General features: G+C 51.4%; 2 protein-coding genes across 3 annotated transcripts in view; one reads left to right on the top strand and one right to left on the bottom strand.

Moving 5' to 3' along the window:
- Positions 1–8474: 8474 nt before the first annotated feature.
- Positions 8475–14157, bottom strand: NAIF1 (nuclear apoptosis inducing factor 1). The gene is made up of 2 exons (XM_037154600.2): positions 12605–14157; positions 8475–10920 (listed from the first exon to the last, which is right to left on the bottom strand). The coding sequence occupies exons 1-2, from the start codon at positions 13113–13115 to the stop codon at positions 10448–10450; spliced, it is 984 nt and encodes a 327-aa protein (XP_037010495.1). The 5' UTR covers positions 13116–14157; the 3' UTR covers positions 8475–10447.
- Positions 14158–14208: 51 nt separating this feature from the next.
- Positions 14209–18347, top strand: part of SLC25A25 (solute carrier family 25 member 25) — a 34995-nt gene continuing 30856 nt past the window's right edge. The window contains exon 1 of one of the 2 annotated variants that reach the window (XM_037154157.2): positions 14209–14557. In XM_037154157.2, coding sequence (XP_037010052.2) covers positions 14303–14557 — 255 coding nt within the window. In that variant the 5' untranslated portion in view covers positions 14209–14302. The remainder of the gene's footprint in view (positions 14558–18347) is intronic. The other variant, XM_037154231.2, reaches the window with a different exon arrangement.

The following is an 18347-nucleotide window of genomic DNA, read 5'->3' as shown; positions in this document are numbered from 1 at the left end:
AGGGGCAGATCACAACGCTGGTCATTTTACAGCCAAGGAAACTGGGACCTCGAGGAATGAACTACATCTTAGGCAAGGGGCTCACGGTTACAAGTAACAGAAATCACCCACATTAGTGCAAAAAGTGGAAGGAGCTATAAACATACAGGGTTCCTGCAGGCAGTGGGGAAGGGGACTGGGGCCAGGGATCATGGCTAAGAGCTTTATGGAACCACGGTCACTTACGTGGGACTCTGTCAGCCCTGGCTCTCCTGGTGTGTTCCCTCATTCCTCCCCCTAGGACAGCAACCTTTTCTACTTCCTGGTATGTGAGGTATAAGAAGGTTCAAGCAGCCACAAGGACTGAGCCTTCTCTGGATACCAGTTCCAAATTTGGGGTAAAGAAACCCGATTGGCCCGGTTTTGGCCCAGGTATGCTTGCCTCATCCAATCAGCTGTGTCCAGATGGGCAGATACGATTCAAACAAGGAGGAGGAGAGTGGAAAGGAGGAGGAGCAGAAGTGGGCCAGGGTTTGGGAATTTAGGATTTAGTCAGAATCATATGTGAGCTTGTTAAAATGCCTCAGACGCCCACACACTTGCCCAGCACCACCAGGCTCTTTCCATTGGTCCAAGGTAGGGCTCAGAAATGGGCATTTACAATTCTGATGGTTCTAAAGCTGAAATCCCGTGGTTTACAACGCAAGAAACAGCTGGTCTGGGCAAATACTCTGAAGATACTTTGACTTGGAATCTGAATCACAGATTCTTATCATGGGAAAAAGCTTTAGGACTCTTTCAACTTTGAATGACAAACACTTGCTTAAAATAACATAAGCAGCCCTGGCTGGTGTAGCTCAATGGACTGAGCGTGGGCTGCAAACCAAGGGGTTGTCAGTTCGATTCCCAGTCAGGACACATGCCTGGGTTGCGGGCCAGGTCCCTGGTGCAGGGCGCACGAGAGGCAACCGCACATTGGTGATCCTCTCCCTCTCATTCTCCTTCTCTTCACCTCTCTCTAAAAATGAATAAATAAAATCATTTTTTAAATGGCATAAGCAACGCTGGAGATTTGCAGGTGCTGTAAATGATGAATCTAGGAGGGCAGATGTAGCTTCAGGAACTGCAGGGTTCAAGTACTCACACCCAAGCCGAAATCTTTCTCCATCCTCTGTTTAGCCTCACCTAGGTTGGCTTCACTGTTAGGTGAGCTTTCTCCATGGGGTGACCTCCCCAGAGCCTCAGGTTTCCATCCCACCAGCTTGGAAACTTCATCGGAAAGAACAACAACAAAAAAATCTAATGGCAGACTCTCATTGGTCTGATTGGATCATGTGTTCACCCTTAACCAATCACTGTGGGCAGAGGGATGCGCTACTCTCATGGACCAGTCCTGGAGCCCGTCCTTACCACTGAAGCCAGAATTGGATCCTTCCTTCAAACTGCGTGGACTGAGAGTGAAGGAAGTATGATTCCTCCAAACAAAACCAGGGTACCCCGCAGTCAGGAGGAGCCCTTGGTGCTAAGTAGGTGCTAAAGACAGCCAGCAGAAATCATGAAAGCCTTTTGGCCCAACCACCCACCCATACAGGACCCTGTTGGAGGCCTGCCTGCCTAATGACAGGGCTCCTACCAGCCTCTCCCTTGGTCAGGGCCCCCTATGGCAGACAGTCCCACTTGTGCTTAGTTCCTGACAGTCAGGTGGCCACATTTGCCAAGACTGACTCAGCTTTAAGCAAGGCAAAGGACCCAGCCCAGGTCCTCCCAGTGAGTCAGGCCCAGCCTGAGCAAAGGAGTGGCATTCAGGAGGGGCACCCTTACTAGGGACAGTTCCAGATAGGATGGCCACCCCCCATCATATGATGGGGAGACTGAGGCGCAAGAGAAAGAAGGATCTGGCACCCAGGCTCTCTGCCCACCAGCTCTGCCTCCAGCTGCCTTCCTCTGGCTCCTCCCGGGGGTACAAGGCAGCCCCCAAAGAGTTAAGTACAGAGCTTGCGAGCTGACTTTCATGGATTGAAGGCAGTCCACAGGTGTGTTTTGTTTGGCTTGCTCAAGATTTACAAATGTCTGCTAGTCAATATGTTTAAACTGGGACGTGTTACATAAAAGCCCAGATTCCTGGCTGCTTTTGTGAAAAAAAGGATGTCTGGCAGGCCGGACCCACATTCCTGCCCGTCAGCCTTTCCTAGTTCAGCCTCCATCTAGCCAACCTGGGGCAGATGCGGGGGGCCGGGGGGAGGGACTTGTCATCTGAGCCAAGGAGCCCATCTGAGCAGCTGAAGGCTGTGTCTTCATTTCTTCACTTCCCAGGGGCCGGGCCCTGTGGGGGGCCCTGGGGCTGCCAGCCACCTGTGCACAATCCCTCCCATCCTTTTCTGCTTCGATTATTTGGTCTAATCCTCTCAGCAACTTCAGAAGCAAGGACTGCAGCGGAGGGGACAGCCCAGTGGGGAGGTGCCACCTGCCCAAGGTCACAGCACACGGGTGAGTGAGCTACTCTAGGCGGGCGCCTGAGGCACCTGTCACAGCTCCGGAAGCCTGATTCATGGACGCTGACTCATGAAGAGGGCGCTGCGCTGCCAGGCACACCTGGGGGAGACTCCCAGCTCTGGCCTCTGAGAAGGACATGCCAAAAAGGCACGTCTCGCCGTCTGTCTGTTGGCCTATCAATGGGGCAAGTGGAACACATCTTCCAGAAATGTGCTCGGCGTTCAATTCAACCAACACCCCAGTGGAAAGTATTAAGCACCTGTTTGGGGACTGCGCTATGCCCTTGGAGAGTAACTATGAGTAAGACAGGTGCAAGTGGTGATGGGCGGAGACTTCGGGTGGTGAACACACAATAGAAGGTTGTAAACCTGAAACCTAGATCATTTTATTAACCAATGCCACTCCAAAAAATTCCATTTAAAAAATGGGGAAAAAAGAAATGTAAAAACAAGGCAATTTCAAATAAAACTCAAGATAACTATGAAAAGTGGGGAAGCTGTTGCTGTTAGGCCATTGTGATTCTCTGGGGCGATTTGGCCCATCCCCCGGGCCATCTGGCGATGTCTGGAGACATTTCTGATCATCACAACTGGAGAGGGAACTGCTACTGGTGCCCAGTGTCCAGAGGTCAGGGATGCTGCTAAACACCCTACAACGGACCCCTGGACGGGGAATGATCCAGCCCCAGATGATCATGGTGCTGAGCTCCAGAAACCCCCTCCAGCAGGATCCGGACATTAAACAGGCGATTACAGTACAGTGTGATGCACGTGTGAGAGGGATCACAGGGTGTGACCCCAGGAGGCTCCCTGGAGGAAGTGATCCCACGCTGATGCAAAAGATGAATAGGAGTTAGGAAAGTGGCGAGGAAGAAAGTTGTTCGCAGTGAGGGGAACAGCAAAGGCAAAGGTTTGAAGGGTAGAAAAAGAGCCTGACGTGTTTAAGAAAGTGAACTTCCTTTTTTTCCCCTTTTTGGGAAAATTGTCCCCAGTTTTACTGAGATGAAGTAAACAATTGACAAGGAAGTAAACTTCCAGTGTGGCTGAACGAAATACAGGGTGGGAAGCAGCATTGGGCCCTGCAAGGCTCTGTAGGTCATGTTCAGAAGCTTATACTTCACCCTGAGGGATAAGGGAAGTCACTCCAGGGGTGGGACAGGGAGCGGGGCCTGAAGACTGTCCTCAGAAAGGCCTGGGGGCAGGGAGGCCTGGGAGGGGGCCGCTGTGGGTAACTCAGGTGAGAGGAGGTCCATGGGAGTAGGAGGAGGAGGGGAGTCAGGAGAGGTTTGAAGGATGCCGGGAGGAGGAGTCTGAACAACCAGCGGATGTGCGGATGTGCGGGGTGAGACTGCAGGAAGAATCTAGGAGGTCCCCTGTGCTTCCATCTCGGGCAGCTGGGGAATGGATGTGCCGTTCACAGAGCTGGGCTAAAGGTCTCTGAAGCTGTGGGGTTCCCAGGGAGGGGATCAGTTCAAAAACAAGCAAGTTCACGCGGGATGAGAGAGGACACGGTTCTGGGAGCTGTGTGAGTGCACTGCAGGAGGGGGCCTACCTGGGCTGGCAGGTGGCCGGGAAGGGCCTCTCGGGAGTTGGCCAGGGGGATGAAGTGGGAGGGAGAAGGTGACCTGATTTGGCAGAGAACTGGCACATTCCAGCGTGGCCTCTATGCGGAACAGGCCATGTCCAGACCACATCCCTCTCTGTAAATACCCATCTCAAGTTTAGGTCATCAGCTCTAAACAAAAGAGTGGGTGTATCCCTGCCCGTTACCCATAGCAACCACCTTGCCACCTTCCACCAGTTGTCTAAAATTTCTCCAGGGCTCAGAAGGCCTTCTCAGGCAGGTCTGCCCAGATGGGCCCCTCCTAGGTCCTGGGCCCTTTCTAATGCACAAAGATTTCCGGCTGTGGCCATGGAGTTAAAGCGTCCCCATCCTGCCAAAGTTTTCTTCCTAATCACTTGATTCAAAGCTACTGGTAGTGGAAAGTAGCTTCAATGGGTTCTCTTTCAAAATCTGGGGGACTTTCCAAGTTTCCCTTGCCTCGTGATTGGTGGACTGGAAGGAGTGCCTACTCCCCCAGGCATGTGAGAGAAGCTGTCTTTAATGCGTCTGGAGTCCTGACCCCAACTGATAATAAAAGCAGTGTGTCGACTCGTTTCCAAAGATGGTCACCATCAGTTCTTCCGCTCCTTTTATGCCTGAGCCACACCTCCATCCCATGTCTATTCTGCTACCCCTGCATCTGGGCTGGCCTGAGACTGCACGAGAATATGACAGAGTGATGTCGTGCCAGACCTAAGCCTGACCTTTAAGAGAACTGGCAATTTCCACTTCCTTCTTCTCGGAACTCCAGCCACGGTGCTGCGAGGGAGCCCAGGCAGCTGCAGGGTGAGGCCCACGTAGAGAACTGAGGTGCCCGCCCCAACTCCTGGCCCCTGACGACAGTCTCAGCTGCATGCCCAGCCCATATCCAGCATCCACTTGCAAGACACGTGAGTGAGCCATCTTAGAAGTGGGTCCCCCAGGCACAGTTGAGCTGCCCGGTGGATACTCCGAGAAACAGAGACGAGCTGTTCCTTCTGAGCCCTGGTCAAACTGCAAAGTCATGTGCAAACAAATGATTGCTGCTTTAAGTCTCTGAGCTTTGGAGGAGTTTGTTACACAGCACTAGCTCACTGACACATGCAGCCACCATTATTGAGCACCTACCACGAGCCCACAGGCACTGCGCTAAGTGTTCTGTAGGTACTACCTTGTTAACTTCTCACGTAAATGTCATTAGAGAAGGACTCGTTAGAGAATGATTTCTAGATGAGGAAGCCAAGGCTCGGGGATATTAAAGGACCCCATGCCAGGGCAAACAGCTAGTGAGTGAGAAGCTAGCTGACTCCAAAGACCTGGCGCACACGTGTGAGGAGTCCAGCTCCCGGCACACAACTCTGTGAAATCTTTCAGGCCCGGCCATAGATTATTACAGGGGTTTTACACGCAGGCCTCCGGGGGGACACTGCCCTCTCCACACCAGACTTGGGGCACAGCCAGGGCACTGCAGTCCCTGAGGGCACCTGCAGTCAAGGAGGCAGGCCCCCTGGCTGGCCGAGCTCTTACGCGTAGCTGCGTTCCTGGCCCAGGTGCCTCCATGCAACTCCTCTATCTTGGGGGCTGTCGACCGGAGCCTTCCCCAGGTACCTTTGCCAAGGACTCCTTATTGGGAGCTGTGGGGAGACTTTGCTCTGACTCAGTACTTTTCCACTGCTAGACCTTCCCCGCTCTCTTTGTCCCCAACACACACCCACAAGTCCAGAAAACAGCAAGAGAGTTGTGTCGGGGGTTCCCTCAGTGCTGAGATGAGTCCCCATCTGCAACACATCTGATTCCTGTCTGGTGCTGTCCCGTGGGGAAATGGAACACCGCGGGAGCTGGCACTTTCTCCTCTTGCTTATTTCATCCCAGTAAGTGATTGCAGGTTTGACCGTTACTCTCATTTTGACTTGTACTCTTAATGGCCTGCTGTGACACATGGCAGCCAGCTTCTGACAACTTGCTTGACCCAGTTCTTTCAGAGCACTCGTAGCAAGGGCCTCCCAGGGTCCAGCTCCTCCCTGGACCAGCCTTGGCGCCCATGCCCCAGGCTGCCTGGCACCCCAGCCAGTCTTCGCTGCTCCCTGTGCCCTGCACTCTCTAGTTCCAGGGTCACCTCTTTTGTAATCTGACTCCAATCACTTGCAACAAAGCTCCCATTGTGACCTCCAGAAAAAGACTCCCTATTTCTGCTTGGGGTATCAGAATTTGTAATACTGATGAGCATGGCCAGTATTTACTGAATGCAGGCTAAGGTCTAGGCTGTGTTTTACCACCATGATCTCATAAAATGTGTTCATACATAGTGTGCTTAGAACAGTGTGTTCTAAGCATACTGTTCAGAACAGAACCTGGACATAGTAATGGCTCAATAAATGGTAGCTATTTCCACCCAAGGGTACTACCCTTGTACCCTGTCAAATAGGTACTATCATTCATCACTCCTATTTTGGGATTGAGAAAACTGGGGCCCCGGAATGGTTGAGACAGTGAGTAGTAAGTAGTGGAGCAGACCTTCCCACAAGGCAGCCCTGCCTCTCGGGCCTGTGGTGCCAACTCTATGGAATAAGAAACACAGTTCGCAAAGGCCATCTCTTTGAAAGACTGCCATCAGAATACATAGATTAAAACGTAGGAGGTTTCACCCTAGCTGGCGTGGCTCAGTGGATTGAGTACCAGCCTATGAAATGAAAGGTCACTGGTTCGATTCTCAGTCAGGGCACATGTCTGGGTTGCAGGCCAGGTCCCCAGTTGGGGACACATGAGAGGCAACTGATCAGTGTTTCCTTCCTTCTCTTCCCGTCCTTAAAAATAAATAAAATCTTTTTAAAAAATGTAGATGATTGCAATGCTTGAAGTAGCAAGCTTCAGTGGCTTAGAGGTATTTTCCTTTGTTATTAGAAACCAAAATTCAACTGAGTAAATCTGAAGGTCTACTTGGTTTTAGTGATTCACCAGTAGGCTAGCCCATCTAGCAACTAGAAGGGTGCCCCAAGGGGCGGCACAAAATGGAAGGTTTTTATAGGAAGAAGGGTGAGGGGCAAGGGAGAATGCGTTTCTCTATTAACAAAAAAAAAGGAAGGATTATTTTTAGACCAGAACATCTCTGGGGGGGGGGGTGGATATCAGGCAGAATTCCTCTTCTTTCTATCAGCGGGGGGGAGGGGGGGCGCGGAGGGGGGCAGGGGGGGTGGTTGTGGGGAACAGAGTGGGCCCAGGTGGCAGATTATCTTACTGGTGCTTGACCAGAAAATTCTAGACTAAGATTACATTTCTGGAAGAGATTAAAGTAGCTATTAGATCAGGTATTAAATGTAGGTTTGGTATCATGGGCTTTTAGCATAAGTGACACCATTTTGGAATTATTCCTGGAATTATTCCTTTTAACAATGTGAAACTCCACATTTCAGAAAGAACTCCAAAAAATTATCCTTCTAAGAGTGACAGTCCTCCACCAGTACCACTAAGGTGTGTGGGTTTAATTCGGTTAATTCACCCTTTTCACTCTTCATATAAATAAGTCCAAAGCCTGCAGTGAATAGGAGAGGTCAGTGTTCCCTTTCAAGTGCCAAGAACAATAACAAAACTGTCTTCTAGACCTCCTCCTTTGACTTAGAAACTCTTCAAGGTCAGGTTCAAATTACTTCTAGCTAACTTCACTTCTACAGGCTGCAAGGTTAAAGTAGTTAAGAGCAATCGTTGAGAGAATGGAAATGGAAATTTCACCCCAGGAAATAAGGTAGCTGTGTGACCTTAGGCAAATTGTTTAACCTCTCTGATCCTTAGTGTTCTCATCTGCAAACTGAGTCCATTACTAGTACCTAATTCATGGGACTGTTACAAGGAGTCAATAAGGTAATACTTATAAGGCCCAGAGTCCTTATGATTACTAATGACCAGAGAAAGTGATAACTATGTCCAGGAAGGCTGGGATCCCTCCAGAATGAAGACCAATCTTAGGTGAGAATCTCTGCTTTGGAGAACCTCCTGAGAACCAGCCCTCCCTGGGGCCTGATCCCCACTGCAGCTCAGTTGAACTCTTCCAGTCCGAGCTAAAAAGTTCCTGACCTTCAGTCTGGATCAGAATCACTCACGAAGCTTGTTTACTATGTATATTCTTAGAGCTGTCTCTTCAAGAGTCTTTTTCAGGTTTGGGGTGAAGCCAAGGGTATGTCAGACCAACACCCCAGGTAATTCTATTCGGAGACCAAAACACTGCCTTAGACCGGGAATAGGCAGTTTTTTCTATAAAGAGCCAGAGAGTAAATATTTTGACTTTGTGGGCCAAATGTCTCTGTCACAACTGCTCGACTGCATGCTACCGTAGCACAAAAGCAGCCAAAGACACTGAGTAAATGAAGGGCTGTGACTCCGTTCCAATAAAACTTTATTACAGAGACAGGCAGGGGCCAGATCGGCCCTGTGGGCCGCGGTGTGCCAGCGCCTGCTTTCCGCCAACCCGTCTCTCTTCTATAGACAACCAATAAAGACACAGACGTGGGTATAAAAAAGTGGTATTTCTTTAATTTAAAATTATGACCCGGAAAGAACCAGTTTAAGTGATCCAGGCTTCCTTCTTCTGTATAGTCAATCGGAACAGACACCGTATCAGCTCAGATCGCCAACCCCAGAGAAAAACCAAATCACATCGAAAATCCTCAGGAAGCGCCTGCAGCCACGCTGCTGGAGCCATCACGGCCCTTGGAGGGAGATGTGCCCAGGTTGCAGGGGGCTGCCGCTGTCCAGCCACGCTGAGAAGAGCCTTTCTTTGGCCACCCGACCCCCTCGCAGGCCTGCTTTCTCTCCAGGGCTCTGTAGCTGGCCCTGCACATGTCCTCCACAGAGAGATTGGTGGCTCGGGAGTCACCTCCCAACCGTCTTTGGGGGCACCTTTCCGTAAGTGCAGTAATGGAGCTGAGTTCTAAATGCATGTACCCAGAAGGGCAGCACCTTCTTTGTTTAGCTGAGATCTGGAGCCTTGAGCTGTAACCATCAGTCAGTCACATGTGGTCAAGGCACCAGCAGCAAGACAGCAAATTTGGGAAATGACCTGAAAGGTGGAAGAGTCTTGGTAATCGAGTCAACCTATTTTGCTCTGAAAATGGAACAGACCAATGCCATCTGGGTAGACTCCCCTCAAACGGGAGAAAGTATTGGGACAGAACAGGGACCACCACCTCTTTCAGGACTCCAGGGTCTCTGTGCTCTCCCCCAGCACAGAAATCAAAGGTCCCAATTCTTAGGTCGGCGACATTCCCACCGAGGACATTCAGGGCCGGCCAGGCCTGCAGATTCACCCGGCCAGCCAGCAGGGTTCTCTACAGAACTCAAGGCTCCAAATAATGTGTGAACATTGTCCAGGGTGTGATGCGGAGCAGGCTTTTTCTTTTCTTTTCTTCCCAGATTTGGAAATGTGCATTCAGTAGAGAAGGAAGAAGGGCGTGGCCAGAGTGGCCCTCGGAGAACCTGGAGGCCTTCCCAGGAGGGGTTCACGGACAGAATAAATACAATTGGCTTGAAGCGAGGCTTCTGGAAGGAGCCGACAGGTCACCACAGACCCACTGCAGTGGGGCAACACGTGTCCACGCTGGCTTGCTTTCTCTAAAATGTACAGCACCCAAAGCCTGATGCTTGACCTGAGTCAAAAGCTGATGGGACAAGCCACTAAAGGGCCGACGGGGACGCAGTGGAAGATCAGGTGGTGGCCCAGCCTCCCCCACCACGCACGGCATTCCCGCACCCAGGGAGTCATATCCTCAGCGTATCACAGAGGCAGCCCAAGCACTACTAAGGGCCCCTGCTGTGCGCAGAGTGAGGAGGAAAGGGCTCGGATGTTGAACAGAGTCCCCGGAGAACGGAGGCGCAGTGAGGGGAAAAGAGACGGGTTTCTCCTCAGGCCCAGTCACTCTGCCTCCCACGGGAGGAAGGAGATACCACCATGCTACTTCCAGCACCGCTGACGTTATCTTACTTGGAAGATGGCACTTGAGGGTTGGGCATTCAGCACAGACACCCCTCCCCTTGCTGTGTGGCTGTGTGATGATTCCCCAGTGAGGGCCTTCCTTCCCAGTGTCCTGACTGAGGCTGGGTCATGGCACAAGCCCTGGCTCACGACAACACGTGTTCCATCGCCAGCGCCTGACTAGTCTTCGGGTTCTTGACAAGGCAGCTGAACGGTGGGGGTTAGAGGGCTTGGGTCCCAGGATCCCAGGGTCCCAGCAAGTTCCTCTTCCCAGTCTCCTTTCTTTCTCGAAAACAGTGGACCTCCTCAATGTCTATTCAAGAGGGAGCTGTCCACGCGGCCGGCCCTAGCCAAAGGCCAGTCACAGAACCCACTTACAAGACCACGGCCATGTCATCCAATCAGAGCAGAGGACTGGCTCAAAGCCTGCCCTCACTGGATGATGCTGTCTGGCTGCCCATTCTGGGCCATCTGTCCAGGGTCTGAGGCAGGAGCAGGGCTGGGTGTGTTACTCTGCAGGTAGCGGCGGAAATCTTTGATCATGGGCCGGAGGACCTGGATAAGGACACTCAGGGCCGCCTGGGTGCCCTCCATGGCCTGGGCCTGGCGCTCCTGGGCGCAGGCCTGCACCTCCTGTGAGCGGCGGATCATCTGCAGCAGGTCGTTCTGCTGCTCCAGGTGCTGGGCGATCTCCTTCACGTGCAGATTGGTGACGCGCTGCTCCTGGATCAGCTTGGCTGAGTTGAGGGCGATGCGGCTCTTGAGAGCCTGTGGCTTGACTGAGGGGTCAGCGTGCTGGGTGATCATCTCCACGGGGGCCTCTGCCGGCAGGGGTGGGGGGGCCTCCGCCGTGCAGTACTCGACCACTCCCTCTTCCAGTGTGTGATAGGTGGTCTCTGTGGGGACTGTGGAAGAGCAAAGGCAGTGGCAGGTCACTTTCTAGAAAGAGCAAAGCTGGCCAGTGGTGTGGGGAAGGGGACCTTAAGACCCGTGCTGGGGAATTCAAGCCTCCTATGCTTTATTGACGCACCGAACTAAATCTAGATTCTAAGGAGTTTTAGAGTCTTATTCTCCTTGGTAACCAAGGGGTCAGTCCCAGATCTGGCAAAAGCAAAGATGCTAATGATAATACTAACCAAAAATCTGGAGCATGTGCTATGTGCCAGGCACTGTGCTAAGTAAGCCCTTTGCATTCATTGGCTCAACGGATCCTCACAACACCGAAAGGTAGGACCTGTCACGTTCATTTTCAGAAATGAGGAAATGGGATGACTTTCAGAAACATGGAGTGACTTGCCTAAGGTCACACAGCTTTTTTCAGCAGGTGCAGGAAATGAACCCAGGTCTCACCAACGCCACTGACCAAAGGCAGGGCCACATGCTCCCTGTGGTGCCAGTACACAGCAGGCCCCTACCTGCAGGAGCTGTTTGTGGCTACACTGGTCCTACCTCCTTCACTGCCTTTTTGGCTGGTGGTCTCATTTAGCCAAGCAGAAAAGGGGGAGGGACAGGGGTGGCAAAGTGCCCAATAAATGATTCCCTGTCTCCTTGATCACCCTGGTCAATGGAATACCTAAAGGTCCTTCCTGTTCCAGAAGTGGCCTAAATGGATTTAGGCCAGTGTTGGGTCCCCTGTCCCACCTCAATATCCTTGAGAAACATGGCACCGCAGAGGATGGCACTCACACCCAATTCACCAAAGCCCCGCCAAGAATCAGTGATAAGTACAGCTCATAACCCAGCCCAAAGAAGCAGTTACACAGATACCGATGAAAACCCTTATCTAAACTAAAAAGTTCAACCCAAGCCAGCTCCATTGCTATTCACAGTTGACAACCTTTGAAGGGATTCTCAGTGGGCTGTTTCAGCCCTCTGCATAGGAAGTCTTCTCTACCCTTCAATGCCACAATCAGCTGTGAGTGCCCACCCCAACCAAGAAGGTCCCTTTCTCTTCTGAGTTCTTAGGTTCTCCCAACTGACAGTGCAGTTACTCATCTATGTCTTATCTGTCCTATTAGACTATAACCGGCCTCTGTCTTAGACAGCGTGGTAAGCTGTCCCAGTGCCAAGCACAGGGTCTGGCACAGAGTAAGTGCTACTATTTGATGAACAAATGAGTGAGATTAATACCAGGAACCATGAAGCTCCTCAACTGTGTCTCATGAATGTTGGCCACACTGAAAACCCCAAATGGCTCTGCCTGGAATCCACGTCTAGCTTGGGCATTACCATTCCCATCTATCCATTCATTCAAGGCAGATATATCCTGCCTGCCACTATGTGCCAGGCCCTGTGCTAAGTCCTGTAGGGATATGAACATGGTCTCTGCCTTCAAGGACCACGCAGTTCAGTCATGGAAATGAATGGTGGCAAAACATAGTTGAGAGCAATCCAGCTCATCACAAGTGCTGAGGGAGGCCCAGAGAGAACAAGTTCACTTCTGTCCGGGGAGCTCTTGGAAGGCCTCATGGTCTTCCAAGACTCCCATCTGACTTTTGACCCTTTACAGTCAACCTTCCCCAGGCTGCCCCATCTCTTGCAGGCCCTTCCCATTTATGTACGCTGGACTGGGCAGGAGAGGTCACTCACTCTGTGTCAGGGTGACCGTGGCTGCGGCTGCAGTAGCCGGGGGTCCGAGGGCCACGGGGTGGATCTCTGTGGTACTGGGCAGGCTGATGATGGTGGCCTCGCCCAGCAGATTGCAGATGCGCTGTTGCATGGGGGTGAGCAGTACTGGGGCTACAGTCGGGCCACCGCCACTACTGCTACCACCTGTCCCTGGCCCACCAGCTCCATCTTCCTCAGTGGGCCCTGGGGCCTCACCACCCTCCACAGCCGCCCGGACCTGGGCGACCTTGCGGCGGACCTCAGTTTTAAGGTCAGACCACTTCTTCTTGACCTCAGGCAGCTCTCTGCGGCAGGTGGCCACAGCGTTAACCCTTCTCAGGATGCTATGCCAGGCCGCGCTCTTGGCAGCCAGAGGGACCCCGGCGTTGAAGTGGTTCACCAGCAGGTGCTTCTTCAGTTCCAGCTCCTCCACAATGATCTCCACCTCTCGCTCGGAGAAGTTCATCTTCCTCTTCTTGGCTGGGACGGCCATGGCCTCTCCCTACCCCTTCTTTCTGAAGAAATTATAATCCCTTCAACCGTCCAATTCCCCTTCTGTTCTTCCTCAGTCTCTCCCCTCACCCACCCTCCAACATGAGATAGGCTGGGCTAGCCCAAGGCCAAGCTCCAGGTCTTTGGTAACCCCCCTTGTTACGCAAAGTGCGTAGGGCCCAGCGCTGACCTGCCCAGCCGCGGCCAGCCAGCTGCGTAATGGCTTCCTGAATCTGCCTCTTCCGCCGGGGTGTGCGGAGATCCGCCCACTTCCCCTCTTCCCGCCTCCCAGCGCTTCACCGGGGGAACCCGCCCTCCCAGTTGGTAGCGATTCAGTGTCAAGTCGCTCACTGGTTCTTTTGATCTATCGCTCAGCTACAGAACACGCCCACTTACTGGAATTGGCCTCATTGTTGGTCTAAAGGTGTGTCTGTCGCTACAGAGCGCTCCGCCCACTGGGTCTTTATTAACATCCAGTGAAAAATCGTTGTCGTTCAATTATTTGTATTACTATTACGCTATTAAATTCAGCTATTTTACTGGTGGTATAGGGAATTACATGATCAAAACCTGGCCTCCTGATGATCTCTAGTGCTTTCGGCTTGAGCCGTTGGCCAACTAATTTTTAATTCCACCCGCTGGCGCAAACTAGTTTGAGCTGCAGTTCACAATTACTCCTCACACAACTTCTATTTTCCTACCGAAGACTATACGACCTCTTCGTACACGACCTCTCCTCCCATCCTCACGATTCCGAAGTCTAAACAGAATTACTCAATGAAAACTGGACACGGGGCCTTCCTCCTGCCCATCATATAACTTCTGCGTATAGCGACGTGATTTCCTCTCTTCGGCCCGACTCAGCCAATCTCCACCTCTCTCCGTTTGAATCGGCCCCAGGCAGAGCCGGAATCGCCCAACTCTCCCCATTGATCCTAGCAGTCACGGAAGATATGGGCAGTCCTTGAGGAGGTTTCCGCCCCTCTGGGTGGTGGTCCGGGCCTGTGACTGGTCAGAGGCAAGCCTAGGGGCGTGGCCATAAAAGGCGGGGCGGCGAGGCGGAGCTCCCGGAAACTGCCCCCCCGCCCCCGGCCAGTTTGCCGGCAACTCGGAATTCGCGCTCGCCGTACGGGATACCCGCTGTCTTCCGCGTTCTCCTTGCCGCCTGGCGCCCCTGCCTCGCGCCCGATGGTGAGCAGTGTGTTGTGCCGCTGTGTGGCTTCCTCGCCGCCAGACGCCGCCGCCGCCGCCTCCTCGTCCGCCTCATCACCGGCGTCTGTAGACCCGTGCGGCGGCGCCGTCTGCGGGGGCCCGGACCATCGGCTGCGCCTGTGGAGCCTCTTCCAGACGCTCGATGTCAACCGTGACGGCGGCTTGTGTGTCAACGACCTGGCTGTGGGACTGCGACGCCTGGGACTGCACCGCACCGAGGGCGAGCTCCGGGTAGGCGGCGCGCACAGTCCGCGTGGGCGGGGAGGTGTCCCAGACTACAGGAAGGGTCGAGTGACAGTTCTGGGCCGCAGGGTGACAGGTCTGAACGCCTGGATTCTTGGGCTGTCCCCTGGAGCGTGGCAGGTCTGCTGGACGGCCTCTCGGGCTGGGTGGGACCCCCCAAGTAACAGATGAGTACTCTATTCAAGTGGTGGTGGGAATGGAGCTCCTTCTTGACCTCTGTGGGCGCTTGGGTCAGGGGGAAAGGCTCTTCGTGGGCACAGTGGGCACCCTCCAAGCCTTCTGATGAAAAAAAGGCCCTTCCTGCTCCGGTTTTCCCCAAAGTAGAAGGTCAGGTATCAGAAGTCTGCCTTTCCCCACCTCCCGACCTGAGGGCCAAGCTTGATGCACCCCCTATCCACCACTACTGGGTTCATCCATCCTCTCCCAGTGGCGCCCCCTCCCTTCCCGTCTGGTTTCCATGCCAGCCTGTGGGCCCTGATCTGGTTCCTCTCAGAAGCATGTGGGAGTTGGAAAAATGGGAACTGGGATTTTCGGCAGGTCTGTGACAGGCGTGGGTGGTGAGGAGTGACAGGTCTCCTGGTGTAGACATGCCTGCCCAGAAGATGGGGTTATGATCTCTGGCAGGGTTGCAGGACATAAAGAATCTAGGGGAAAATACTTCCTCAAGTGAAAGTGTTATACACCGAGGAGGGGCTGTCTTACTCTTGTTGGGCAGTGGGCTCTGAGGGGGACGTGGGGGTCGGAGGAAGGACATCTCCAGGCCTGCCAGGAAGAGAAGTGCTGTCCTTTCTTTATAAGAATCTCAAACAGGGGCTGTTTCTTCCCCTTCTCTCATGGTATGTTTTTCCATCTGACTTGGGAGCTGTAGCTTCCCTTTCCTGAGTATTTCATGTACTTGTGGCTTAGCTTGATTTACAGCCTGGAGGGGACTGCTGAGGACTTTACCTAGTAACCTGTTTCTCTTCTAGGTCTGGTCCCTTTGTACACACAAGTCGAGAATCTCACAGCCAAGTGTGGAAAAAATCTGGTAAAATGCCAGAGAGTTACCATAGGCCGATTTTTTGGTCAGGCAGGTGCACATAAGGTGTTTTTAACTCATGTCCAAGGTGTCTTGGATTAACGTCCAAGGTATTTAACCTACTTATGATCTGCTTAGGAAGAGGACCAAGGGTAACCCTATGCAAAATAGAGCCATCAGGTTAAATCCAAGAGGTTTAGGGACAAATTTTACAAAATTTAAGCAAGTTTTATGTAAAATGGCCATGGGAGCTCAATATTTTCCCACATATACCTGATGAATAAATCACTTGGAAAGACAGCGTGGCTAAATTCAGAGGGTCTGTTATGCCTTATGGGCTCAGGAAGGTATGGGCCCAGGTTTACCTCTCTGCTTCTGTGAACCTGCCTGCTTTGCGTATGCCACCAGGCACATCAAGGGCATCCGGCTGCGGGAGTGTGTTCAGTATTTATTCTATGCCCACTGCCTCGATTAGAGTCACCATGTTTCTGCAGTTCACGGCACATCTGATACTGGTCCTAATCCATTTTTGTTTTGGCAGCAGATTTCTAAGGGCAAATAAGGAAAAAGCCGTTCTCCTTTCCAGTGTTGAAAGAAGGCTTTTTGATTAACCAAAAGCTGCCTAGCCCCTTGGTCACATTGTCTCTGAAATTTGTTGACTCCATGCCTGATCTAAGATCTGTGCTATGAAACAGTTCTTTTTTATTCCTTTGGTGTGTGGATTTAGTATGGACTGTAGTTCTACAACTCTTAACAGCTTTTGAATAAGTTAAATTATTATACAGCTTTGAGAATGGGAATGATCCATTTTATTCGTTTGTTACCTGTAGAGGAGTACAAGTTAGTCTTCTGGCGAATGGTTTAAGTATTGTATTGAGAGAGAGAGAGTCTGCTGTGTTGTAAATAACTGGGCAACAGGAAGGCACCCTGCCTCGAGAATCCCCATACCACTTCCTGTTTAAAGAGTATCACAAGAGCGATGCTACAGTTTTGCAGAACTAGCAAAACCAAAAGAGAGTTGGGGAGCCCTTTTCTCTAGAAGTGGGTCATCTGCCATGGGAATAGGCGTTGAAAAATACATCATCAAACTTTGGCAGCTGCCTCATCTGACCCTCAGGACCAGCCGGTCTGAAATGCTAGGGTTTGCTCAGGGATCAGCTCTGAAGGCTTGTCAGTGGGTGATGGGTGAACCCAAGCCACGTGACTGTCAAAGCCTCTTGCTAGCTTGCAACAGGTTGGGTCAAGTTTTCTTGAGAAATGAACTAATTTTTTGGCACCTGCCTTTTTATATTTTCCCCCTCCTGAAAGAAATTGGAACTATCGAGGAAAAATTACTTAAAGCGGAAGTGGGCAGAAAAACCAATGGCAGCCAGCCAGGGAAATTTTCTTTGTAAAGGACTTGTGAGCAAGGAGCCCATCCTGGGACAAAAGAAGGGAAGGGTTTATTAAAGCAAGAAAAAAGATGACGACAGCAGTAGTGACTTTGGGAAGTGAGGCTTCAGCTGGAGCTAATTATAGCGTTCCTATTTAAGGCATTTCATGTGACCAAACAAAATCTCTGTCTTAAAAACAAATTTAAAATAAAGGTTATAACTCAGACAGCCAATCAGAAGAAGAATGCAAGCTGGGTCAAAGGTCAACAGTTGTTCCATTGGCTGAGGCTTCTGGGGCTCTCCTAAGGGGCTGGGCGAGGATTCTAGAAGATGGTGGGATTTGCTCATTTAGAGACTTGCGTGTGCACCAGCTAGTTTAAGCCTCACAATAACTTTGTGAAATAGGCAAGACTGGAATTTCAGCCCATTTTACAGAGGAAGGAACAGAGGTTCAAAAAGACTATAAAGCAACCTCAAAACTCATTTGATCAGTAAGGAATTGGACCAGAGGAAGGACTGGAACCAACTTCAGATTTGGGCTCCACTCCGCTTTACCTGTCCCATCCTTTCTGCGGGACATGATGAGCATTCATACCTGGGCTTTTGGGAGAACTAGAGAAAGATGAGGAGAAACCAGTTTACAGAGCCACGTCTGTTTTTTCTGAAATAGGTTTCAAGATTCTCCAGAGTTGTCCTGTCAAAGAGTGAGAATCCACCAGGCCCTCATTTCTCCTTGACCTGAGCAGTGCCCATGAGGCAATCTCTGTCGATTCGATGTCATTTGATATAATATAATGACCCATTAGAAAAAGAAAAATGCTGTTTGCAGCTTGGATTGCTGACTGTGTTATACTGTTGCAATACATTGGTTCCTAGCTCGAATTATCATCAAGATACGATTTTCTTTTTTGCCCTGGCTAGTGTGGCTCAGTGGATTTGAGTGCCAGCTGCGAACCAAAAGGTCGCAGGTTCAATTCCCCATCAGGGTGCTCATCTGGGTTGTGGGCCAGGTCCCCAGTTGGGGGCAACTGTTGGATGTTTCTCTCACACAAGGATGTTTCTCTCCCTCTCTTTCTCCCTTCCTTCCCTCTGTCTGAAAATAAATAAATAAAATCTTTAGAAAGAAAGGTATGATTTTTTTAAAAGGAAGATTAAAAAAAAATACTTGAGGCTTCCGCCAAGATGGAGGCATAGGTGGAGATGCCGTGCTTTCTCACACAACCAAGTTTAGAGACAACAAAATATTAGCAGCAGAAAACACAGCCAAAACACAGAAAATTGAACTTTTCAGAAGTCTGATAACAATGAATTCTTCTGCCTGACTGGTAAGGGGCGAAACCAGCAGCTGGCAGAGCAGGGTTGCACAGGAAAACTTGGTCAGATGGAC

The sequence above is a fragment of the Artibeus jamaicensis genome, unplaced genomic scaffold, assembly GCF_021234435.1.
Source record: "Artibeus jamaicensis isolate MK-2021 breed Jamaican fruit bat unplaced genomic scaffold, CSHL_Jam_final contig_471, whole genome shotgun sequence".
Taxonomy (NCBI): Eukaryota; Metazoa; Chordata; class Mammalia; order Chiroptera; family Phyllostomidae; genus Artibeus; species Artibeus jamaicensis.
The sequence above is the reverse complement of the archived record's forward strand: the minus strand, read 5'-3'. Positions and strand labels throughout refer to the sequence as shown.

What these genes read in the sequence shown, in the direction of transcription:
- NAIF1 (XM_037154600.2), bottom strand. Translation starts at nt 13,115, where the DNA reads ATGGCCGTCCCAGCCAAGAAGAGGAAGATGAACTTCTCCGAGCGAGAG. An exon ending in CACGGTCACCCTGACACAGA is followed by an intron (nt 10,921 to 12,604) that starts GTGAGTGACCTC and finishes GCTCTTCCACAG; the next exon opens with TCCCCACAGAGACCACCTAT.